General features: G+C 38.4%; 1 protein-coding gene across 5 annotated transcripts in view; it reads left to right on the top strand.

Annotated features, from left to right (window-relative positions):
* The window catches only part of CYB5R4 (cytochrome b5 reductase 4), an 89098-nt gene that overhangs the window by 60748 nt on the left and 8272 nt on the right, over nucleotides 1-20078 (top strand). For 4 of the 5 annotated variants that reach the window (XM_075554820.1, XM_075554817.1, XM_075554819.1 and 1 more), the window contains 5 exons: nucleotides 516-638; nucleotides 7088-7228; nucleotides 8634-8786; nucleotides 16289-16439; nucleotides 16712-16798. In XM_075554820.1, the coding sequence (XP_075410935.1) occupies nucleotides 516-638; nucleotides 7088-7228; nucleotides 8634-8786; nucleotides 16289-16439; nucleotides 16712-16798 (655 nt within the window). Of the gene's footprint in view, nucleotides 1-515; nucleotides 639-7087; nucleotides 7229-8633; nucleotides 8787-16288; nucleotides 16440-16711; nucleotides 16799-18767; nucleotides 18840-20078 lie in introns of all 5 variants that reach the window. The other variant, XM_075554821.1, reaches the window with a different exon arrangement.

The raw sequence follows: 20078 nt of genomic DNA, 5'->3' as shown, positions 1-20078 counted from the left end.
TTAAAAGGGCAGTCAGTGGTATATGAATATGTGCCAGGGTTGATTTCTTTTAGCTCTTCATGAATTAGTTACCATCGCTACAGTTGAGCTTTTATGAAAGCTAGTAATACTTATTACTTTGACTCTTGATAAATGGATTTGAAAGAAATTAACCTTATTCTAAAGGAGCCCTGGCAGTGCTGCCAGGTAAGTGTTGGACCTCAAAGAATAGTTTAAAGTGCCCAGCTTCCCCATGGGAGAAAGATGGGGCCATTTGTTTCCGTAAAGATTTACAACCTCCAAAAATCTACCGAGGGCTGCTGTGAGTTGGAATTATCCAATGGTGGTAGGGTTGTGTTTTTAGGTTGTTTTTTTTTGTGTGTGGTGGTGGGGGTAATTAAGGCATAAACAATTGTGATGTACACATTAACAAAATCTTATGTTTCCCATTAAATTTAGATTTGGATCATTTGAAAACTATTGATTTAAAAATACTTGACATTCATGAATGCAAATATAATTTATTTTCTTTTCAGTACGAGTTACTGAAAATGTGGGAAAGGTAGAGATTATCCTGAAGAAAAAGGAGAATACTTTCTGGAAATCTCTTGGTCAATCCCTGGAGAGTCATAATTCATTCATTCCAAAGGAAGAGAGAGGTACGCTGTGCTTGGGGCCCTCTGTCAGGGAATAGATCTCGAGTAAGTGTACGCCAGAGTCTGCAAGGCCACTTGGGGTGCGCTCAGGTGTCCTGTGTCTGCCTCTGGGTAGTTGAAAAGCATGTGTGTTATTTGATGGTTTTCTCAGAAGCTCGTTTCCGACCTTGCTATCGAGTGTTGAGGCGTTACAAAGTTGTCAAGCGGCACCGCCTTCCATGAGGCATTACAAAGTTGTCAGGCGGCACCGCCTTCCCTGGAGACACACATTTCTTCTTGAGCTGTCTTCCTTTTGCTCTTTCAGGCCCCGCTTTAGAAAACACAGAACCGCAAGCTTAAGCTTATGACTTGGATGTACATCACATGTCTTTTATTCAGAACATGTAGTGTTTTAGTGCATAGATAAACCAGTTTTCTCACTTGACTTCTGAGAGGTCATTTTGTTCCATTCTTATTTCTTCGTTTTATGTAAATATAACCTATACATGGAAAAGTCACATGTTATTATAAGGTCCTACTTGGTTTTTCTACGTGTCTTTTCGCTTTCTTCTCTGGAAATTTGTAGGATTTGATCCTTGTTCCAAGTGCTTTGAAATTCCATGATATGCCTTAATGTGGGTTTGTTTTATCCTTTTTGCAAATAATTTTATTAAAAACATATGACCTCCAATTATGGGACTTATTTTTCTTCCCTGTATGATCTATTTTGCTTTCTAGAGTTATCTTTCTTGTATTGCCTTAGAAAACAACCAAACACCCACACATAACTCCTTTGCTGATGTTTAGGTATTTAGAATTAGCTGAATGTATTCAGTTGACCCGGTTCAAATTATTATTATAAATACTTACCATCTTAAAGAAGATAATTTACAAATAATGCTTTACTTTAAAAAATTAAGCAGACTTAATCTGTGAACACATGCATTATATGTACAATGCTATTTTAGACCTCTGGTATAAAAGAAAAGGTAGCAGAAATTATATTCTGAAAAGGAAAAGTGAGCATGAGCAAAATGAGAGTGAAGGCCACACACACAGATACAAAACCAGGTCATCAAGTATTACAGTACAAGCGGAATGTGTTCTGAGTTAAGCCCCAAGGGAGCAGAGATGGGTGTAATCCTTAGTAACTGCCTCAAAGAAATGAATTTTGAAAAAGGTACATAACTTCATGTTCTCCCCTTCCCTGAAACAAAAATCAAAGGGGAAAAAAATCTGAAGGGCTTTTCAGATACAGCTTCAAATCATTACTGAATACTTACTGTGGGGCCAAGCACTTTTTGGGTTGTAGACAAGAATAATTAAGAAGGAGCAAATACATCAGTGTTACCAGAGCAGGTGGTCTGAATTTTGTAGTGCTAGAGATAAGAGGATTAATTGTGTGATGGTGCAGATCAGAAATACATAAGAAAGAGATAGTGAACATGAATTTTTGTGACATTTAATAATTGTTTAGTCATAGAAAACCAGATAAAGGCCCAGGTCCAAGAAATAAAAGATACCAAGACTAACCTCCATTTGAAAGAAATTAGAATGACCGTAACTCAAGTGCTCTTCTCTGTAAGGGCCTGATACTTTCCATGAACTCTTGTCCCGGTTGTAAACGTCTCCCTGAGTCCTCGCCACGGGAAGCGGCATTAGCTTTTTCGTCCGAAAGTAATGCCACACATGTATTACTCAGTTACGTAGGTTAATCACTTTTGAAAATGAATCACCTTTGTTTATTTGGCTGAATTAACAAAGATAATTTCTTTTTTTAATTATGACCAAAACACAGAAGAAAAAACAATTGTAAATTATTTAATTTACTGGAAAAAGCTGAATGCTTACATCATCAGTGTTTTAGGACTAACAGGCTTTCTCAAATGCTTATGTGATTCCTAGGTTTTTAATCTGTACATTACTGATCTTTCTGACTTTTATGATGTCAAAATGCTGCATCTATTCTTACAACACAAGGAAATCTAACGTACATGAGAGGAAGTCTGTTCTTCTTTCTGAGGATAATGCTTGTTCTGGCAATTCATGTTACTTACAGTGTTTTCACCAGCCCCACAATTCAGCTGCACGAATCCGGCTGCAGTCTCCCTTATGTGGGCATGGTGTAGCGTTCCTGTACAGATGAGGTCATTCAGAATGTCTTGGCGTGGGTCAGGCATATCTAGTTAGTCCTCAAAGCAACATCGTCACTCTTGAACATTTTAAAGGAGGTCTTGTGCAGCACATTTGCCCAATTAATACTTAGTTTGAATTTGCCCAATTCAAGACTGAGTTCATTTGCTCAATTCAAGACTGAGTTTATTTTCTTGCTGCTGCTTCCAGGAGCACTGACAGTGGATCCAAGGAAACAGAAAACCCTCAACAACTGCAGTCCTTTCCCCTCTCTCCTGACGTTGTCTCTTGATCTGGTTGTGAGGACTTTTGTTTTCTTTCAACAGTTTGAGTGAGGTGTAAACATATCACGCAATTCAAACGGTTGTGCATTTCATCACCATAATCATCTTTGGAGCATTGTCTTCCTTCTTGTACCATTACTATTGACTCCTCACCCTCACCCCCACTGCCAACTCCAACTGGTGCCTCTGGGTAATTATTAATCCTGTTTCTCTCTTCATAGGTTCACTCATCCTGACCTACCTATGCAAGAAAACATACATAATAATGACCAAAAAGAGTCTGGTAAAGTTGTAAAGCAACTGACGAAATAAACAGAAAAAAAAACCTCAGAAAAGAAAATGAATATTAAAAAAAATTCAAAATGGGTTAAAAGAGAGAATTGATGTGAAGGTGCTACATTCCAGCTTAACCACAGTTGCTGAAATCCACTTTATAATGCTCTTTATCAAATAGACTATTCACTTTCCTAGACCATGTTCACTGGGAATTCAGTGGAGACTTAATCCACAAACTCACTTACTGCCATTGAGTTGATTCCAACTCATAGCAACCCTATAGGACAGGGTAGAACTTCCCTGTGGGTCTCTGAAACTGTAACTCTTTACGGAAGTAGAAATCCCCGGCTGGTGGTGGTGAACTGTTGTTGGCCTTGCGGATGAGAGCTCAGTGTGTAACCACTATGCCACCAAGACTCCTTTCTAGTCCACACAGGGACTCTGGAAATGAAATTGGACTCCCGTTATCATCTGTAAAATTCCTTAAACCAGAGGTTTAGAATTTAGACTCTGGTACCATTCCCTCCTACAGGATTGGATTTTATTGGTTTTAATCTTTGGATCACACAGGCTGGTATGGACTTAGTTGACACTTCCTTCAGATGGATGCTTGCTTTGAGATAAGCTTTTAAGAGCCTAGACAGTTTTTTTAAACCAGTCACCATCTGATATTTGGACCACAACTTTTGAATTTTAATCCATACTGAAGGCTGTCATCCTTCATTAGAAAGTGGTTCAAGTCCTCTACTTTTTGAAGCAAGGTTGTGTTATATGTATATCATGGATTGTAAATGAACCTTTCTACAATTCTAATGCGGCATTATTCCTATCTCAAACTATCTGTCAGACATACAGATTGAATCAGTGTGGTGCAAGCATACAGCCCTGATGCACACCTTTTCTGATTTTAACCACACAGCATACTCTTGTTCCATGTACAGGTTCCACATGAGTACAATAAATTGTTAGGGAAGTCCCAGTATTCATAATTTTATCCATAATTTGTTATGATCCACACAGGCAGATGCCTTTGCATAGTCCCTAAAACACAGGTAAATATCTTTCTGTTATTCTCTGGTTCCAGCCATAATCCATCTGACATCAACAGTGATAGCCCTTGTTCCATGCCTCATCCAAATCAAGCCTAAATTTCTGGCAGCTCCCTCTTGATGTACTGCTGCAGCTGATTTTGAATTATCTTCAGCAAAATTTTCCTGGAATGAAGATTTCTACATTTTGTTAGGACACTTTTCTTTGGAAGTTGTCTCATATTCTTGGCATAGACTAGTGAGAATGTCCAATGCTGAAAACATTTCCATTGGTATCCTGTCAGTTCCTGGAGTCTTATTTTTTGGCTAATGCCTTCCGTGTATCTTGAACATCTTCCTTCAGTACCATCCTGTTCTTGATTATGTGCTGCTCTTGAAACCGCTGAATGTCAGCCAGTTCCTTTTGGTGTGTGCGTGTGTTCCTTTCATTTTGTGTGATGCCCCTGCATCACTCAGCCCTTCAGTGCTGCACCTCAAACCTGGCTTTCCCTTCAGGTCTTTCTGACTGAAATACACGGAGCGTCTTCTTTCCTTTTGGCTCTCTAATTTCAGGCATTTGCACATTTTAGTATAATGCTTTGTCTTTTCAAGCTGCATTTTTTCTTTTTTCAAAATTTATTTATTTTTAACCATTTTATTGGCACTTCATCCACATACCATACAATTCAATAGCTCAATCATATCAAGAAGAGTTGTACAATCATTATCACAGTCAATTTTAGAACGTTTTCTTCTTATACTCATTGGTTTTCATGTATCTTTTCAGTTGTGACAAAAATGGACACAACCAAACATTCTCCAATTCAGCCATTTCCACGTGTATAATTCAGTGCCATAGATTAGACTCTGTGTTGTACAACCATTCTTGATATCCCTCTCCAAATTGTTCCACCTCCATTAAAATAAACGCAATGGCACCTAAGCAGAACTCCTCCTCCTTGTCAAGGTGCGTTTTGGATTTCTATGTCCGCTTTTTACTTCCTTTCTCCCATTCACCGTAGCTATTCTGTGTTCAACAGCAAGCTTCAGTGGCTCTTCCGATACTGCTCTAGCACTGTCTTTTCTTTCTTCCCTGTCTTTTTCATGATCTTTTGCTTTCTATACATATGATGTTTTTCATGATTTTTTTTTTGGCGCATGAATTGGGTGTGTGTGGGTAGGCACAGGCAGTGGGAGGGAGGGGGGATTTCAGACAGGCGGTGGGGGAGAGGAGGATTTCAGACCATCAGCTCTGCATTCAGTTCAAACCACTCCAACATCCCACCCTACCCCAGTGTTCTGTCCCACCCCCCTTCCCGAATTTCTCTTCCCCCACTTATGGATCTCCATTCTCATGTTCACCCAAGTCAATACCTGGCAGCCCTTTAGTTCATTGCTGCATCTTCCTGCCCTTACATCCCTCCCTTGAGAAGACGCCCTTGGATACGCACGCCTTTGTCTTCACTTTTATCCGGATAGTGGTCTCATGCTGTGTTTGTCCTTTTGTGGTGGTCAAACTGCACTCAGCAGAATGTTCTCCAGGACCATGACTGCTGGGAGGGGGTTCGTGGTTTCGCAATTATTTTTTAGCAACGCATACTATTCCATTGTGTGTGTGTACCAAAGATTCTGTATCCACGCTTCTGCTGATGGACACTTGGAATGTTTCCAACTTCTTGCTATTGTGAATGGTGCTGCGATAAACATGGGATTATGTGTGGCGTTCTTGCGTCATCACACAACTTGTTTGATCTTCAGGTGGACCTTGTTATAAACTACTGTAATCAAGTTGATTTAGACCCATACCAAGCCTATCACATGGATTTCCCCCCACCTGCCACCTTTGTGAGTGACCTTCAATGCTGTGACTATCTCCTTACAGTGTCCTGTGATGCTAAGCATTCCTCCCACCTGAACTGTTTGTTTCTCAAGCTGGAGAGGATGGAAGGGTGAGAGACTTGCAGTTAACTGGAGAAATGAACTACCCACAGGGAAATGATAAGCATCACAAAGCATGTTTTGCTTTGTGTTATAATAATATAATAACACTAATATAATATATCAGTGTTCGTGTTATAAGTGGTTGCTGAAACACTTGGTCTCATCCACCCTAACAGCGGGGACCATGTATAACTGGTCCCAAGCACTTCAGACCTGTGCTGCTCACGGGTCAGCTATCTCATTTGGCTCTGTTTGTCTGTCTCTCTCTCCCTCCGTATTTATATATATAAAGACATAAGGACATGGACTTTTCCTGCCTTCTTTACCAGAGTGCTATTTCTTAATTAGTATTGTTAGTACAGTCAAACTGTAAATGTTTAGTTTTAGGATTTTTTCCCCCACAGTGTATACTTGTTGGCTTTTAAGTGATTTTCACATGTAATTTATTTATATTAGATGTTATAAGGTTTTAAAAGTGTATTTAAGAATAAGTGAATTAGGTTTAATTTCTTAGAACATTTTTAATGTTTTATGAGATGTGGGTAATATAACTCTCATTTTATGAAATTCATTTTTTAAATTATAGAAATATGTACAAGTTCTTGATAATAGATAGCTCAGAAAATAAAATTTTAAGATGAACATTTAAGATTTTCAAAACAGTCAAGGAATTTTTTTTAAGTATGGTCATTTTAGTGAAAATCAAGCTTCCTAAAGAGCAAAAGCTGAGTCTCTGCCGTGTTTTGGTGGGTCTGATATTATTCTGTATTGTTTACTTGATGGCAATACGAGAAATTTAATCTCTTTCTAGGTTTGTTCTATAGAAAGTGCCAGTTAATTTCCAAGAAAGATATTACTCATGATACGAAACTGTTCGGCCTGATGCTACCACCAAGCACTCATCTTCAGGTGCCAACTGGGCAACATGTTTACCTCAAGCTAACTATTACAGGTAAGGAAAGTAAGCCATTAGGGGACTGCTTTCTTCATTTATAAGCAGTTCAGAGTCAGTACTGTCACTTTAGGAATCAGCCATTTAAGTTATTCATGGATGTCTGGGCAGCTAGGTTTAATGATGACCAGACGCTAGCTCAGTAGATGAAGCGCATCCCTCCACATGTTGGAGCTGCCGTCGTGCCACAGAACTGCAGGAAGAAGAGGCATGGCCACTGCTTCGAGGAATAGCTGCTCCTGCATTGTAATCTGCCAGTAACCGAGCCGGAAGAAAAGTGGCGAAGGAGGGCACAAGATGTTCTCTCTGAAGACCTCGTAGCATCTCTTAACAGCTACATGTGGTGTGTTATTTAGAAAGTCAAATTTACAAAATTCAAAGTGAATAGATGATTATAAATGATTTTTTAACGTATCCTACCAGAATAAAAGCACTTTATAACGACTGTGAGAATTCTTATTCTCTTATATCCATCCTAACATTATCTGAGTTGTTTTAAATACCTTTCTTAATGATATCCAGCATTTTCATGACCTTTTAAAGATACAAAAGATGACATTTGCATGTCACTCACAGTGCTTTCAAAGCAATAGTTTAACATGTTACCGACCAGAATTTGATGCAGTGTGTTAACCATGGCACTGTCAAGTTTGCCTCTATTATTACTGCAGCCAAGTTACCAGTCAGCAGCTGACTGTCTTCCATAGTACACTTTTTCTCAGTGTAATTTAATTTATAGCTATAATACTTTGTGTATGCCACAGAACCAGGTAACACTAACACAATTTAAAGTACTATAAAAGTTGAATGATTCCATTTTTCTCCCCAAATGATCCCATTTGGCCATCAGTAACCATTTAAAAGATTTATGATTGAAATTATTGTATAAATGCCATCTTACATTCCTGTTGCAGACCTTGCTGCCTTTTTTATAGCCCATTCCAAAGTTTATGTGCCGGAGAACTAGATGCCTGTGAATTTATTAACCTAAGATTTCTATGGGAGGAGCCGTGCCATTGGCTGCTAACCTCAAGGTCAGCAGTTTGAAACCACCTTTCTCAGGGAGTGAGACGAGGCTTCCTGCTGCTTTAGAGAATGGCAGTCTCAGAACCCGACAGGTGCAGTTCTCCCTGCCTCAGAGGCTCACCTTGCGTTGGAGTGAACTCGATGGCAGTGAGAGATCCCTAGATATGTCCCTTTTACTAAAAACAGATGGCTTGTGGTATGAGTAAAGTATTCAATTTGCTAACATTATTTTAGTTCATATATATGTGCTTGGAATATAGATGCATACAGTATATACATAAAGAACATAAAGTTGAAATTGGATGCACACTGACAGCATATCACTGATACACACTTTTTAGGTTTTTAAGATTTAATTTATTTGTTGTAATCTTTTTAGGTACAGAAATCGTGAAGCCATATACACCTGTATCTGAATCCTTACTCTCAGAGGCCCAGGAACCAGTTCTCAGCAATAATAAATGCATCTACTTTTTGATCAAAATCTATCCTGCTGGACTCTTCACACCCCAGCTTGATCATCTTCAGATTGGTAATTATTTTTGTGTTGTTTTTTTAACTTCATGTGTGCTCCAGATTGGCCTGGCAGCTGCTATGCTGCTCTCTGGTCATTTCTATGTGCGTGACTTCGAAATACCTTAAACTCAGCATGCCCACAACCAACTTTGTCCCGTCCAACCCATTGTTCTTCCTGTATTTTCGATCTTTATTATTTTTGCAGCCTCACTGTTCATCCTCGACGAGTCTAAGGACTTGTGTCATTTTTGCGTCTTCCCACTTATTCCCTTCAAATCCAGTTAGCCCCTAAATTCTGTGGAGTCTGTACCCCATCGACTTTTCGTTTCTCTTCTCTTCTGCCACCCTCCGAGATGAAATCCTCCTCATTTCTTGATCATTAACTAGTTTCTCGGTCGTAATGTCCCGCGATCTTCTTCTGGTTCCTTCTCCAAACTTCCATGAGAATATAGTCAATCCTGTTTCCCGCAGTTTTGCCATCTCTAATGGGTCATATCAGTTGTACTGTTTAAGGTTTTGACATGGCTTAAAAAGACCATGACTCTCCAGTTGCATTCGTTCGTTCATTTTTGGTAGTAGCCACAAAACACTTGTGCTGCTCAAGTTCCATAAGTTTGTCATGCTTGTTCATAGGCCTGTGCATTTGCCTCACCTAGGATGCCCATCAACCTTTTTAACTCCCAAGTCAAATCTCCTTCTTTATGAGTTCCCACCCCAATAACTAACACTTTCTTTGTATTTCTTTTATAAGAATAAAAGCATTCCTTCAAGATAAGGATTTAAGGGCAGGGGCTGTCTTGTGTATCTATCACCGTGCATGGCAATTAGCACATAATAGACACTCAAATATTCTTCAGAAGAGAAAATAAAAGAACTATGATGAAATTTATTAATACTTAGAGACCCCCTCTATTCATTTTCCCTGGCTGTCTACATTTCCACACCTGTGGCCAATGGGAGAAAGTGCGCTTCCATTTTTGCAGGGCAGCATTCATAGTAAAAGTGAAGTAAATCACCAGCGTGTAAATATGCTGCTTGATCAAAGTTAAATATGATCAGATAATTAATGTGATTGTATCTTTGGTTACAGAAACTGAAGTATTGTGGGGGAAGCCAGCAGCTCCCCACAACTAATTGCGGGTTCAGTAAGCGCAATTGTATGGTTGAAAAATATAAAGATTATAGTAAAATCATAGAGAATAATAGGAGAGTAAAATAAAGAAGTCAGACACATTTCATGTTAGCATGCTCATCTCCTGATGGTCATGATTTGAACAGCCAGGTCTGTGCAGAGAGCAAGGAAGAGAGCGATATTGCTAACCAAGGCTTATATATCTTTGGGGGCGTGCATGCCTCCTAATTAAAGACATATGCAAAGACATATGTCACAGGAAGGGGCTGTGAAATAGGCAATAGGTGGGGGATATTCAATGGGCATAAACGTAACAGGAAAGGGTAAGCTCGGGGTGCACACATGATAGGAAGGGAGGGACAAAAGGTATACATGTGACAAGGGTGGACCCTAGATTCATGATGGCGGCCTACCCTTGGTCATCCTTGAGTGGGCTTGACCTCCCTGGGTTCTCCTACAGGTAACAATCTACTACTACCCTTATCAGAAGGGAGTGGGCCCTAGTTAGGGTGGGACAGACTATAAAGTCTGATTGCTGTAGATTGCTGATGTCCCTTAGGGAGAATAACCTCTGACCTACTTTCATTGACCTTCAAGTGTTGTCATTTGCCATGTGTAGCAAGCAGCTAGGTTTAGCATATGTTTGTGGGAGACAACTGGGAAGAAATCTTTCTGTTTCCAAAAAGTATTGTATATCAATATAAAGAATTTGACCGCACTTATCTGGAGATTTATTGTGCTGTGGTAGCTTGCATGTTGCTGTGCTGGCTAGAAGCTGTACCACTGGTATTCCAACTAGTTGCAGAAGCAGAAATTAGGAAGAGGCAGTCCACTCCTGAGAAACGAAGTCACTGAAAACGTTCGGACTAGGAGCAGAACCTGGTCTGGTATACTGCCACGAGATGAACCCCTCAGATTGGCAGGCACTTGAAATACAGTTGGGAAAGCGCTTCCTCCGAAAGTAAAATCGCAACCTTAATGACATGGAAAAGCCTTCTGGTTCTTCATTTACCCACGGAGCATGGTCCAAACTTACAGGAAACTGCTGTAGATATCCATAGTAAATGGAACATGGAATTTACAAAGTATGAATCTAGGAAAATTAGAACTTGTCAAAAATGAAATGGAATATATAAAGGTTCATATCCTAAGTGAACTGAAATGGACTAGTATTTGCTATTATGCATTAGATAATTCATATGGTTTACTATCCCAGGAATGATGTTATCATTCATGATAAAAAGAACAGTAAAAGATCTATTTTGTTAAGTTCAGTGTATTCTTATGGTAGGAGAATATCTAACATATACACTCGCGTATAAGCTGAGTTTTTTTCAGCGTAATTTTAATGCACTTTTTGTGTTAAAATTAGGTGCCTCGGCAGATATTCAGGTCAGCGAATATTCAAATATATACGGTATATGCCGTCAAGGAAGGACAGTTAATACAATTTATAATTCAAATTTATCCTTCAACTACTAATGTCAGTGAGGGAAAAATTAAACAATTCTTTCAACTTCTTCAGTTTGAAATTGACCCAAAAAAAAGATGCTTTGATAATTACTGATGATTGGAATTCATAATTTGGAAACCAGGGCTTGGTGATAGAAATAAAACTGGAGATCACAAGATAGACTTCCTAAGACCAGCAATTCATTGTAAATACCCTTAACAACAAAAATAGCAACAATACACATGAATCTCACCAAATGGAATAGACAATAACCAAATTGACTATATCTGTGGGAACAGTTGATGGAGAGGCTTAATCTCCACCAAAAGAAGGCCAGGGCCAACTATGATACAGATCATCAATTGCTCATATTCAAGATTAAGTTAAAACTGAAGAAAATTAAAACCAGTCTCTGAAAGCCAAGATACAACCTTGAGTCTATCCCACCTGAATTTAGAGACCAGCTCAAGAAGAGATTTGATACATTGAACACTTATAACCCCACACTAGACAAGTTATAGGGTGACATCAAGAACTTAATACATGAAGAAAGCAACGGGTCATTAAAACGACAGAAAATAAAGACCCAAAGAGATTAGAGGTGGTGGGAGGAATAGCTGATCCCAAGGGCTCAAGTAGAAAGAAAATGTTTTGAGAATGATGATGGCAACAAATGTACAAATGTGCTTGACACAATGGATGGATGGATGGATCAGAGCTGTATGAGCCCCCAATAAAATGATTTAAAAATAAAGATTATGAAACTTGCTTTTGAGCATAGACTAGCTAAGACGAAGGGAAGAAATGATTAAGTAAAACAGCTGAACAAAATTTCAAAGAGAAAAGCTGTAGGAGGCAAAGTAACATGCTACTTTTTACATTTAATAATCACTTGGAGTTAGAAAACCCAAACTGTAGTAGAACATGCGGAACATGTCTTAAGCTGAAGGAGAACTCCAAACCTGAAGTTAAGGTCTAAGGAAATCACAGTCACTGTACCAAAAAGAACTGAATGGTATTCAACCATTTCAGGAGGTAGCACATGATCAGAACTGACGGTACTGAAGAAAGCAGTTCAAGTTGCAATGAAGACATTGATTAAAAACCAAAACAAAAAGAACAAGGCTCCAGATAAGCACATAATGCAAACTGAAATGTTTCAACAAACTGATGAAGCACTGGAAACCGTCTATGCCAAGAAATTTAGAAGACAGTTGCCTGGCCACCTGACTGGGAGAGTTAATTGTCTGTGCCCACTTCAAAGATGGTAATCCCACACACTGTGGACATTATTAAACAATGTCATTTGTATCACGTACAAGTAATATTCCTTGGAGATGATTTAAAAATAGTTGCTGCAGTACATTGTCGAGAGGTGCCAGAAATTCAAGCCAGTTAGAAAAGGATGTGGAAAAGAGATATTGCTGACTTCTGTTGGACTTTGGCTGAAAGCAAAGAATATCAAAAATATTGGCATAGGTACATATATTTATAAGGCAACACAATGAGGAAGTGGACAAACTTTGGGCCTCTGCTCAAGCCCTCTCTCAATACAAGAACACTTTGTTCTAATAACCAGGCATTCTGTGATGCTCACCCTCCTAGCATGATTGTTGAAGACAAAATAGGTGCACAAGTGATTGTGGTGAAGAAAGCTGATGGTGTCTGGCTATCATAAGATATAGCATCTGGTGTCTTAAAGGCTTGTGGTTAAACAAGCGGCCATCTAGCTCAGAAGCAACAAAGCCCACATGGAAGAAGCACACCAGCTTGTGTGATCATGATGTGTCCAAGGGATCAGGTATAGGCATCAGAAGACCCCAAACAATAAAACATTGTTGAGAACGAGGCGGGTCAGATCACAGACCCAAAACCCATCTATAGACAATGAGATATCCCCTCACAGAAGGATCACAAGAAGGGATGAGTCAACCAGGGTGAAGAAGAGCCCCCAATAATTTTTTTTAACAAAAAGAAACAATATTCCTCTGCTTCCTTGAGGGTTCCCTATCCTCTACTACCATGACCCCAATCCTGCCTTTCACTGAGGGCTAATCTGGAGCATGTACACAGGTACAGATATGAGCTTAGGACACATGGAACCCAGTCAGATAAATCCCTCGGGAACAGAAATGGGAGTAATGATATCAGGGAGTTAGGAGAAAGGCTGGGGGTGGGGAGTGGGGGAACTGTGGGGGGAGACAGTGGGTGGTATAAAATATGAAAATAATAATTTATAATTTATCATGGGATCCCAAGGGCAGTGGGGGGGGCATAAAAAGAAGAGCTGATAACTAAGGGATCCAATAGAATGTAAATGTTTAGAAAATAATGTTGGCAACATATATACAAATACACTTGACACAATTGATGTATGGATTGTTATGAGTTGTAAGAGCTCCCAATAAAATGAACTTTAAAAAAGGAAAAATATATTTGGCGTGCTTTATTGACTATGCAAAGGTATTTGACTGTGTGGATCACAACGAACTGCATAACATTGGGAAGAGTAGGAATTCCAGAACCCTTCATCTTGGTTATGTGGACCCTCTATATTGACCAAAGGGGCAATCGTTTGAACAGAGCAAGGAGATGCTGTATGGTTTAAAGGAAGGTGTGTGTCAGGGTGGTATCCTTTCACCTTATGTATTCGGTGTGTTTGTTGAGCAAACCATCTGAGAAGCATCAGGATTACAGGATTAGAGGAAGACTCATTAATGACCTCATATGCAGATGGGAACCTTGCTGCTGAAAGAAAAGAGATGAAGCACTTGCTGAAAAAGATCAGAACTGTAGTTTATAGTACAGATTACAACTCAATGTAGCGAAAAACATACTTAAGCCTGGAAAGTTGAGTGATACTGACATTTTGCCAATTTGGGTTATAACTCCATTTGTGGAAGAATAATCATCTATATTAACCTTAGGAATGGTGATAGTGGTTTTAATCAGAATATTAATGAGAGTTGTTTATATGGTCATTTTATTTATGTATTTCACAATAACATACCACTGCTTCCTAAATCTATCTTTATGACTGTTAGCAAAGTGATTAGCCATTGAGTTCATGGTTTCAAGCAACCAAAGCCCTTGATTTAGTTTAGAAATCTGTCTATATGGCTGTTTTAAACATTTAATCACACAGTTGACCATTGGCCCGTGAATATCTGAGGTTGATAACATGAGCATTTTATGCTGTGATGTTGTATACTACCCCAACCCCAAATACTGTTAATTATTTTCTAATCATTCTATTGGGGGCCCATACAACTCATATCTCAATCCATACATCCATCAATTATATAAAGCACAATGAGGGTACATTCGTTACCGTCATCATTCTCAAAACATTTGCTCTCCATGTAAGCCCCTGGCATCAGCTCCTCATTTTTCCTCCTTCCTCCAAACTCCCCATCCCTCATGAACCCTTGATAATTTATAAATTATTATTTTGTCTACACAAATACTTTTAAATTCAGTTACTATAACTTGAATATGTTGTAAATTGGGGAGCTATCTGAATAACCTATTTATAAATATTTTTCACCAGAGCAGATGAAAAATTAGCCTAACACCAACAGAAAAGTGGGTCAAGGGTGACAGAGGACGATGTAAGATATGAAAATTATAATCTATAATTTATCAAGGGTTCATGAGGGAGGGAGGGGGGAATGAGGAGCTGATATCAAGGGCTCCAGTAGAAAGAAAATGTTTTGAAAATGATGATAGCAACGTATGTACAAATGTGCTTGACACAATGGTTGAATGTATGGATTGTGATAAGAGATGTAAGAGCCACCAATAAAAGTTTCTAATTTTAAAAAAATTAGCCTAGAGCATAGAAAAGTAACCTCAAAGGACAAAGTCAGTGTGTTTTAGTTTGATCCAGAGGAGCGGCGCTTAGAGAGTAGTTAGTATACTTGTCTGGTAGTGATGACTCAAGGAGTCTTGAATGGCCTCTATAAATTACCCCGCAAGTTATCCAAGTCTTTGCCACAGCCCTGTGATTGTCAGGCAAATTTCATGTGATTAATTTGGCCTTTAATGGCCTTATACTGCGAAAAAGGTGTTCTGGATGGGACATAGGATATTCAGATCACAAGATACATGTAACAACTGTCCTAAATCTCGTGATGTGCTGGCAAATGTTCATTTATCTTTTGTGAATTTGATTAGCATCTATTACCCTGCCTGAGTCTGAGTCCAGTCAAGTTTCTAACCTTGGAAAGACTGGTCTGTGATCAAAAGAGATCACCTTGATCACATTCTTTGAAGCTTCTTTAAACAACCAACTCTTGGTTTTGGTTTTTTTTTTTTTATCACTTGCTTTAAATACTGATAAGATTCTCCCTGTCCTATGTAAAGTAAGGAGGAAATATGAGCAATCAAGCATTTTAAGGTAAGTCAAGAATATTTGAATTTTAAATCGTAACTACAAAACATAATGGGCAGATCTATTTTTTTATTACTCTGGAAATAATGTATTAAAGATAACTCGCATATGAGTGGTATGCAGTGGTTCCAACAGCTGCATTGTAGAAAATAGTCACTGATTTCTCAACGCTGTTCTTTCTAGATTGGTAAATAGCACTCCAAGTGCAGTCAGCTGCTTTTCTGACCTTGTTTGGTCGACATAGGAATTATATTCAGACCAGCTCTCCTCCTCCTCAGGAGATACTTTCAGAGATTTAATGGAGAAGTTAGAACATATACTCACCTAATATATTTAGGATGCATCTATTTCTGTTTTCTCTGCTGGTTATCTTATTCTTGTGGTCCATGATCAGTATGTAAATAGCAAATATCACCTTGTGCTACAGTGGGAGACAGCTGTACGTGGGCTTGCTGTGGAGAGGCTAGTATTTCATTTAGCAATCAGTTGGGGAGACTGCTTTTATTTTCTTCCTAATTTAGTTTATATTTCACCATCTAGGAGATAATATATCTGTAAGCAATCCTGAAGGCAGTTTTCAAAAATCCCAGATGGAAGAATTAGAAGATCTCTTTTTATTGGCAGCTGGAACTGGCTTTACACCAATGGTTAAAATATTGAATTTTGCATTGACTAGTATATCCAGTCTCAGGTAATGAAATTTTATCTGTTAATTACTATCCGTTGGAGGCTATTAGATAGTATATAATATTCTAAATTGATTAAATATGCAGATTTTAATAGACATGTGCTCATTCCTTTAAGCATCAATCTCAACTGTTTTATTAACATTTTTATATCATTTCTATTTTTGATGACCTGTTTGGCACAATGAAACATTTACCCTAGTTCATCATTTCACTTTTTGTTCGTACATATTTTAAATGTAATTGACATTGTTCTCTCTCTTTTTTAACTTTTAAGGAAAGTGAAGCTGATGTTCTATAACAAAACAGAGGATGATATAATTTGGAGAAGCCAATTGGAGAACTTAGCATTTAAAGATAAGAGGTATTAAACTGGTATTATCTCTGCATTTAAGTGTTCACACATGCATCTAAGCCTTCCCTTCATGGTTAGAACGCTGAATTGACTAAGAAGCAAAGAATAAACAAATCAGTAATTCTATAAATTTTAAATAATGTACAATACCTCCCACCCCAAAAAAGGAAAGAAATACCATCATAAGATCAAAGAGAAATACTGTCTGATAAGATAATATGAGGAGGCTTCAAAAAATTCTTGGAAAGATAGAATTGAAAGGTAATGGAATTTTGCTGTGCACTTTTAGAAGCCCCCTTGTATATGTATTAATCAAGTGCACAATGAACTTTGTGATTATGTTATATTGTTTATACTAAGTTGGACTTCATTGAAAAGGATCAATTTAATAATTTAGAAATTTCTTCTAATAGAAGGTGAATCAAATACATTTAGATAAGAACAGGTTTAAAACAAAATTAAACAGATTTCTGTACTGCCAGGTTTCTTGAGTCTTTACTTTGTTAATGTCCATTGTGACTTTGTAGGGAAGAAGTGTTTACTAATGCATTGTTTAGGAAGATTCTCTTCTTGTTTGTTTGTTTTTATTAGCATCTTTAATAAGCTCTCTCACTCATAGTCTTCAATACACACATTGGAAAATAGTTTGAGTCAGACTGAATTCAGTGCCAGAATGAGATAACAAGAATAGCAAAGAGAGTGCTGATTTCATTGAAAAAAGATCCTAATACAGTCAACTGAAAGCCAGAAAGCAGCAGGAAATTCAGAATGTGTATTTTACAGAAGAATTCATTTGAAAAGCTGCCAAATTTTCTAAAGTATTTCTCTGACCATGAAATGTAAAAATTTCAGTACTTGAAAAGTTACACAACTATCTGAAGTAAATATTTGCATTTATGGTAGTATGACATAGATAAGGTTGTAGACTTTTAAAGAGTTTTAAGAATTAGAAGTAAAGATTTAAGAAATTCATTAGCTGTCTATTTTCTGAATATCTGTAATATGGTAATTTGGTTCTTCTAGCCCCTCCCACACTCACTAACTCCCTTTGGCCTCCTTTTCTCTTTCCATCTTAATAAAAACATCAGTTGCCATCATGTTGATTCCAACTCACAGTGACCCGTGAACAGAATTGTGGTCCAAAGCACTTTCAAAGACTGCGCCCTTTTGTGAATAGATCACTAGACCTTTAGGCCTGTCAGCGGTGCCTATATGAATGCAAATTTCCAATTTCAGTTAATAACCAATAATTTAACCATTTGAGTCACAAATTAAGGGTGACAAACATATCTTTAAAATATTTGCTGTTCTTGCCTACAAACACATAAAACTAAAAATATTTATTATATTTCAGTAGAAGTATGGAGATTTAGAGCAAAATTTAAAGAAATATAAATTCCTGAGTTTTCCAATGTTTTGCACGCATTTTCAAATTAGTAAATTGGTAATACACTGAGTGAGAAGTGTAAAGACCTACATTTCAGTTTTCATTCTATTCGCCACTACTTTTAAACTTTACTGATTTAGTTGTTTGGGCCTCTTTCCCTGAAAAATGAATTAGTGACATCTTTCCCTTTTACTTCCTCAGGCTCTTGTTAGCGTTGAAGGAAGCAGTGTAATGCTTTCAAAGCTAAGCAGCCTGTCTTAGGTATCTGCATGTGGTCACGGAAGAGCCTACACATCTGCCCTTCCTTCCCGTATCAGTGTCGGAGCTCCTGTTTCCTTTGGAAACATGTAGAGGGAGTTGTTCAGCAAGCTGCTAATTAAGATAGTTCCCTTATAACAAAAAAGGCCATTTTACCACTGTTTTAATGAATAGACACCATACTCTTAGCCTGCTCCTAGGGTTAAACATCCTTCAGTAAACTGGCTAAAAAGGAATTTGGTGGCCGCCTTTGGACAAAGGCACCTTTAACATAGTCGTCTGTGTTTTTGTTTTGCTTGGGTCCCCATCACTTGGTTTGGTGGCATTGCATAGCTGGAGTGTTGAGGATGAGGAAAGGCCCCTTTTTGTCACTGCTGGATGACTGGCTCAAACAGCACTCACCAGGTGAGTGACGCTCTCCAGCTTGCTGAGAGAAGCTAGTGTGCAGCCTTCCACCTGCCCCTTATCCTCTTTCTGCTCCTTCTCTCTTACCTGCCCCCTTGCTTGCTGACTGTGCCCCCCCCCCAGGCACTCTGTGACACTGGCTTTTAGCGTGGTCTGATTTGCCATTGGAGGGTGAGAATCATGGTGGGAGTCTCCCCGGAAAATGAAAAGGTCATGCTGGTGAAATGCGTCTGGAACATTTGTCAGGCGTTTTACAGGCATCTCAGGCTGTTGGCAGAAAGAGAAGAACCCCAACCGTAAAGGTTTGCTGATGTGGTTTGGTAGTACTATTCTGTCACACTGTAATTGTTGAGCCCCATACATGAAAGGAAAGTCAAAGTTCATATTTAATATCAGGTAATTTAGTTCATTATATCTCTATTTTTGTGGTTAATTCTTTTTTTATATATCTTTAACTTTATATTGTGAACTAGGTTAGAGTTTAAGGAGAAAGACGGAGCTTTCTACTCCCATAAAGCTTTACAGTCTCAGAAACTCACAGTGAAAACTCATAGTTCTACCCTGTCCAGTAGGGTCCGTATGAGTCAGCATTGACTTAATGACAGTGAGCTTTGACTGGATTTTACATTTTAGATTTTATTTTTCTAACTCAGCAATTCAAACAACTTAATTCACCTCTTAATAGCTTGCTTTGGTCCCCTCCTTTTTTTCCCCTTATTCAAGTTAATACCTGTCTGCTCTCTATCAGGGGTTGTCAGACTGCAGCTGGAGAGCCAGGTTTGGCTCTTTCAGTCTGAGCATGTGACTCTAAAGTAAAATTGAAAATCTTTAAAGGCTATTGTTCAAATAACGGTGATTTCATCTGTTTGTAAAAATATATTTATGGCTCTTGAATAATTTTTAAATTGCTGGGAGGGATAGGATTGGCTCTTACATCTCACAGTTTGCTCACCCTTGCTCTTGCCTATTGCTTCCCTTTCCCTCCCTTTTCCTCCTCTGCCTGGTAACCACCAGAATCTCTTTCTTTGGGTGTGAAAATCCTTTTCGTGATGGTTTTTTTTAACAGTGGTCTCATCCAATAGTTGTCCTTCTGTGATTCACTAACTTTACTCAACATAATGTCCTCCAAATCCATAGGGATCATAAGGTACGCCTTCATTTCATCATTCTTTAGTAATGCATAGTATTCCATCGTGTGTACGTACCACAGTGTGCTTACACCGACGGGCATGTAGGTCC

This window comes from Tenrec ecaudatus, chromosome 7, assembly GCF_050624435.1.
Source record: "Tenrec ecaudatus isolate mTenEca1 chromosome 7, mTenEca1.hap1, whole genome shotgun sequence".
Lineage (NCBI taxonomy): Eukaryota > Metazoa > Chordata > Mammalia > Afrosoricida > Tenrecidae > Tenrec > Tenrec ecaudatus.
This window is presented reverse-complemented; position numbering and strand designations above follow the sequence as displayed.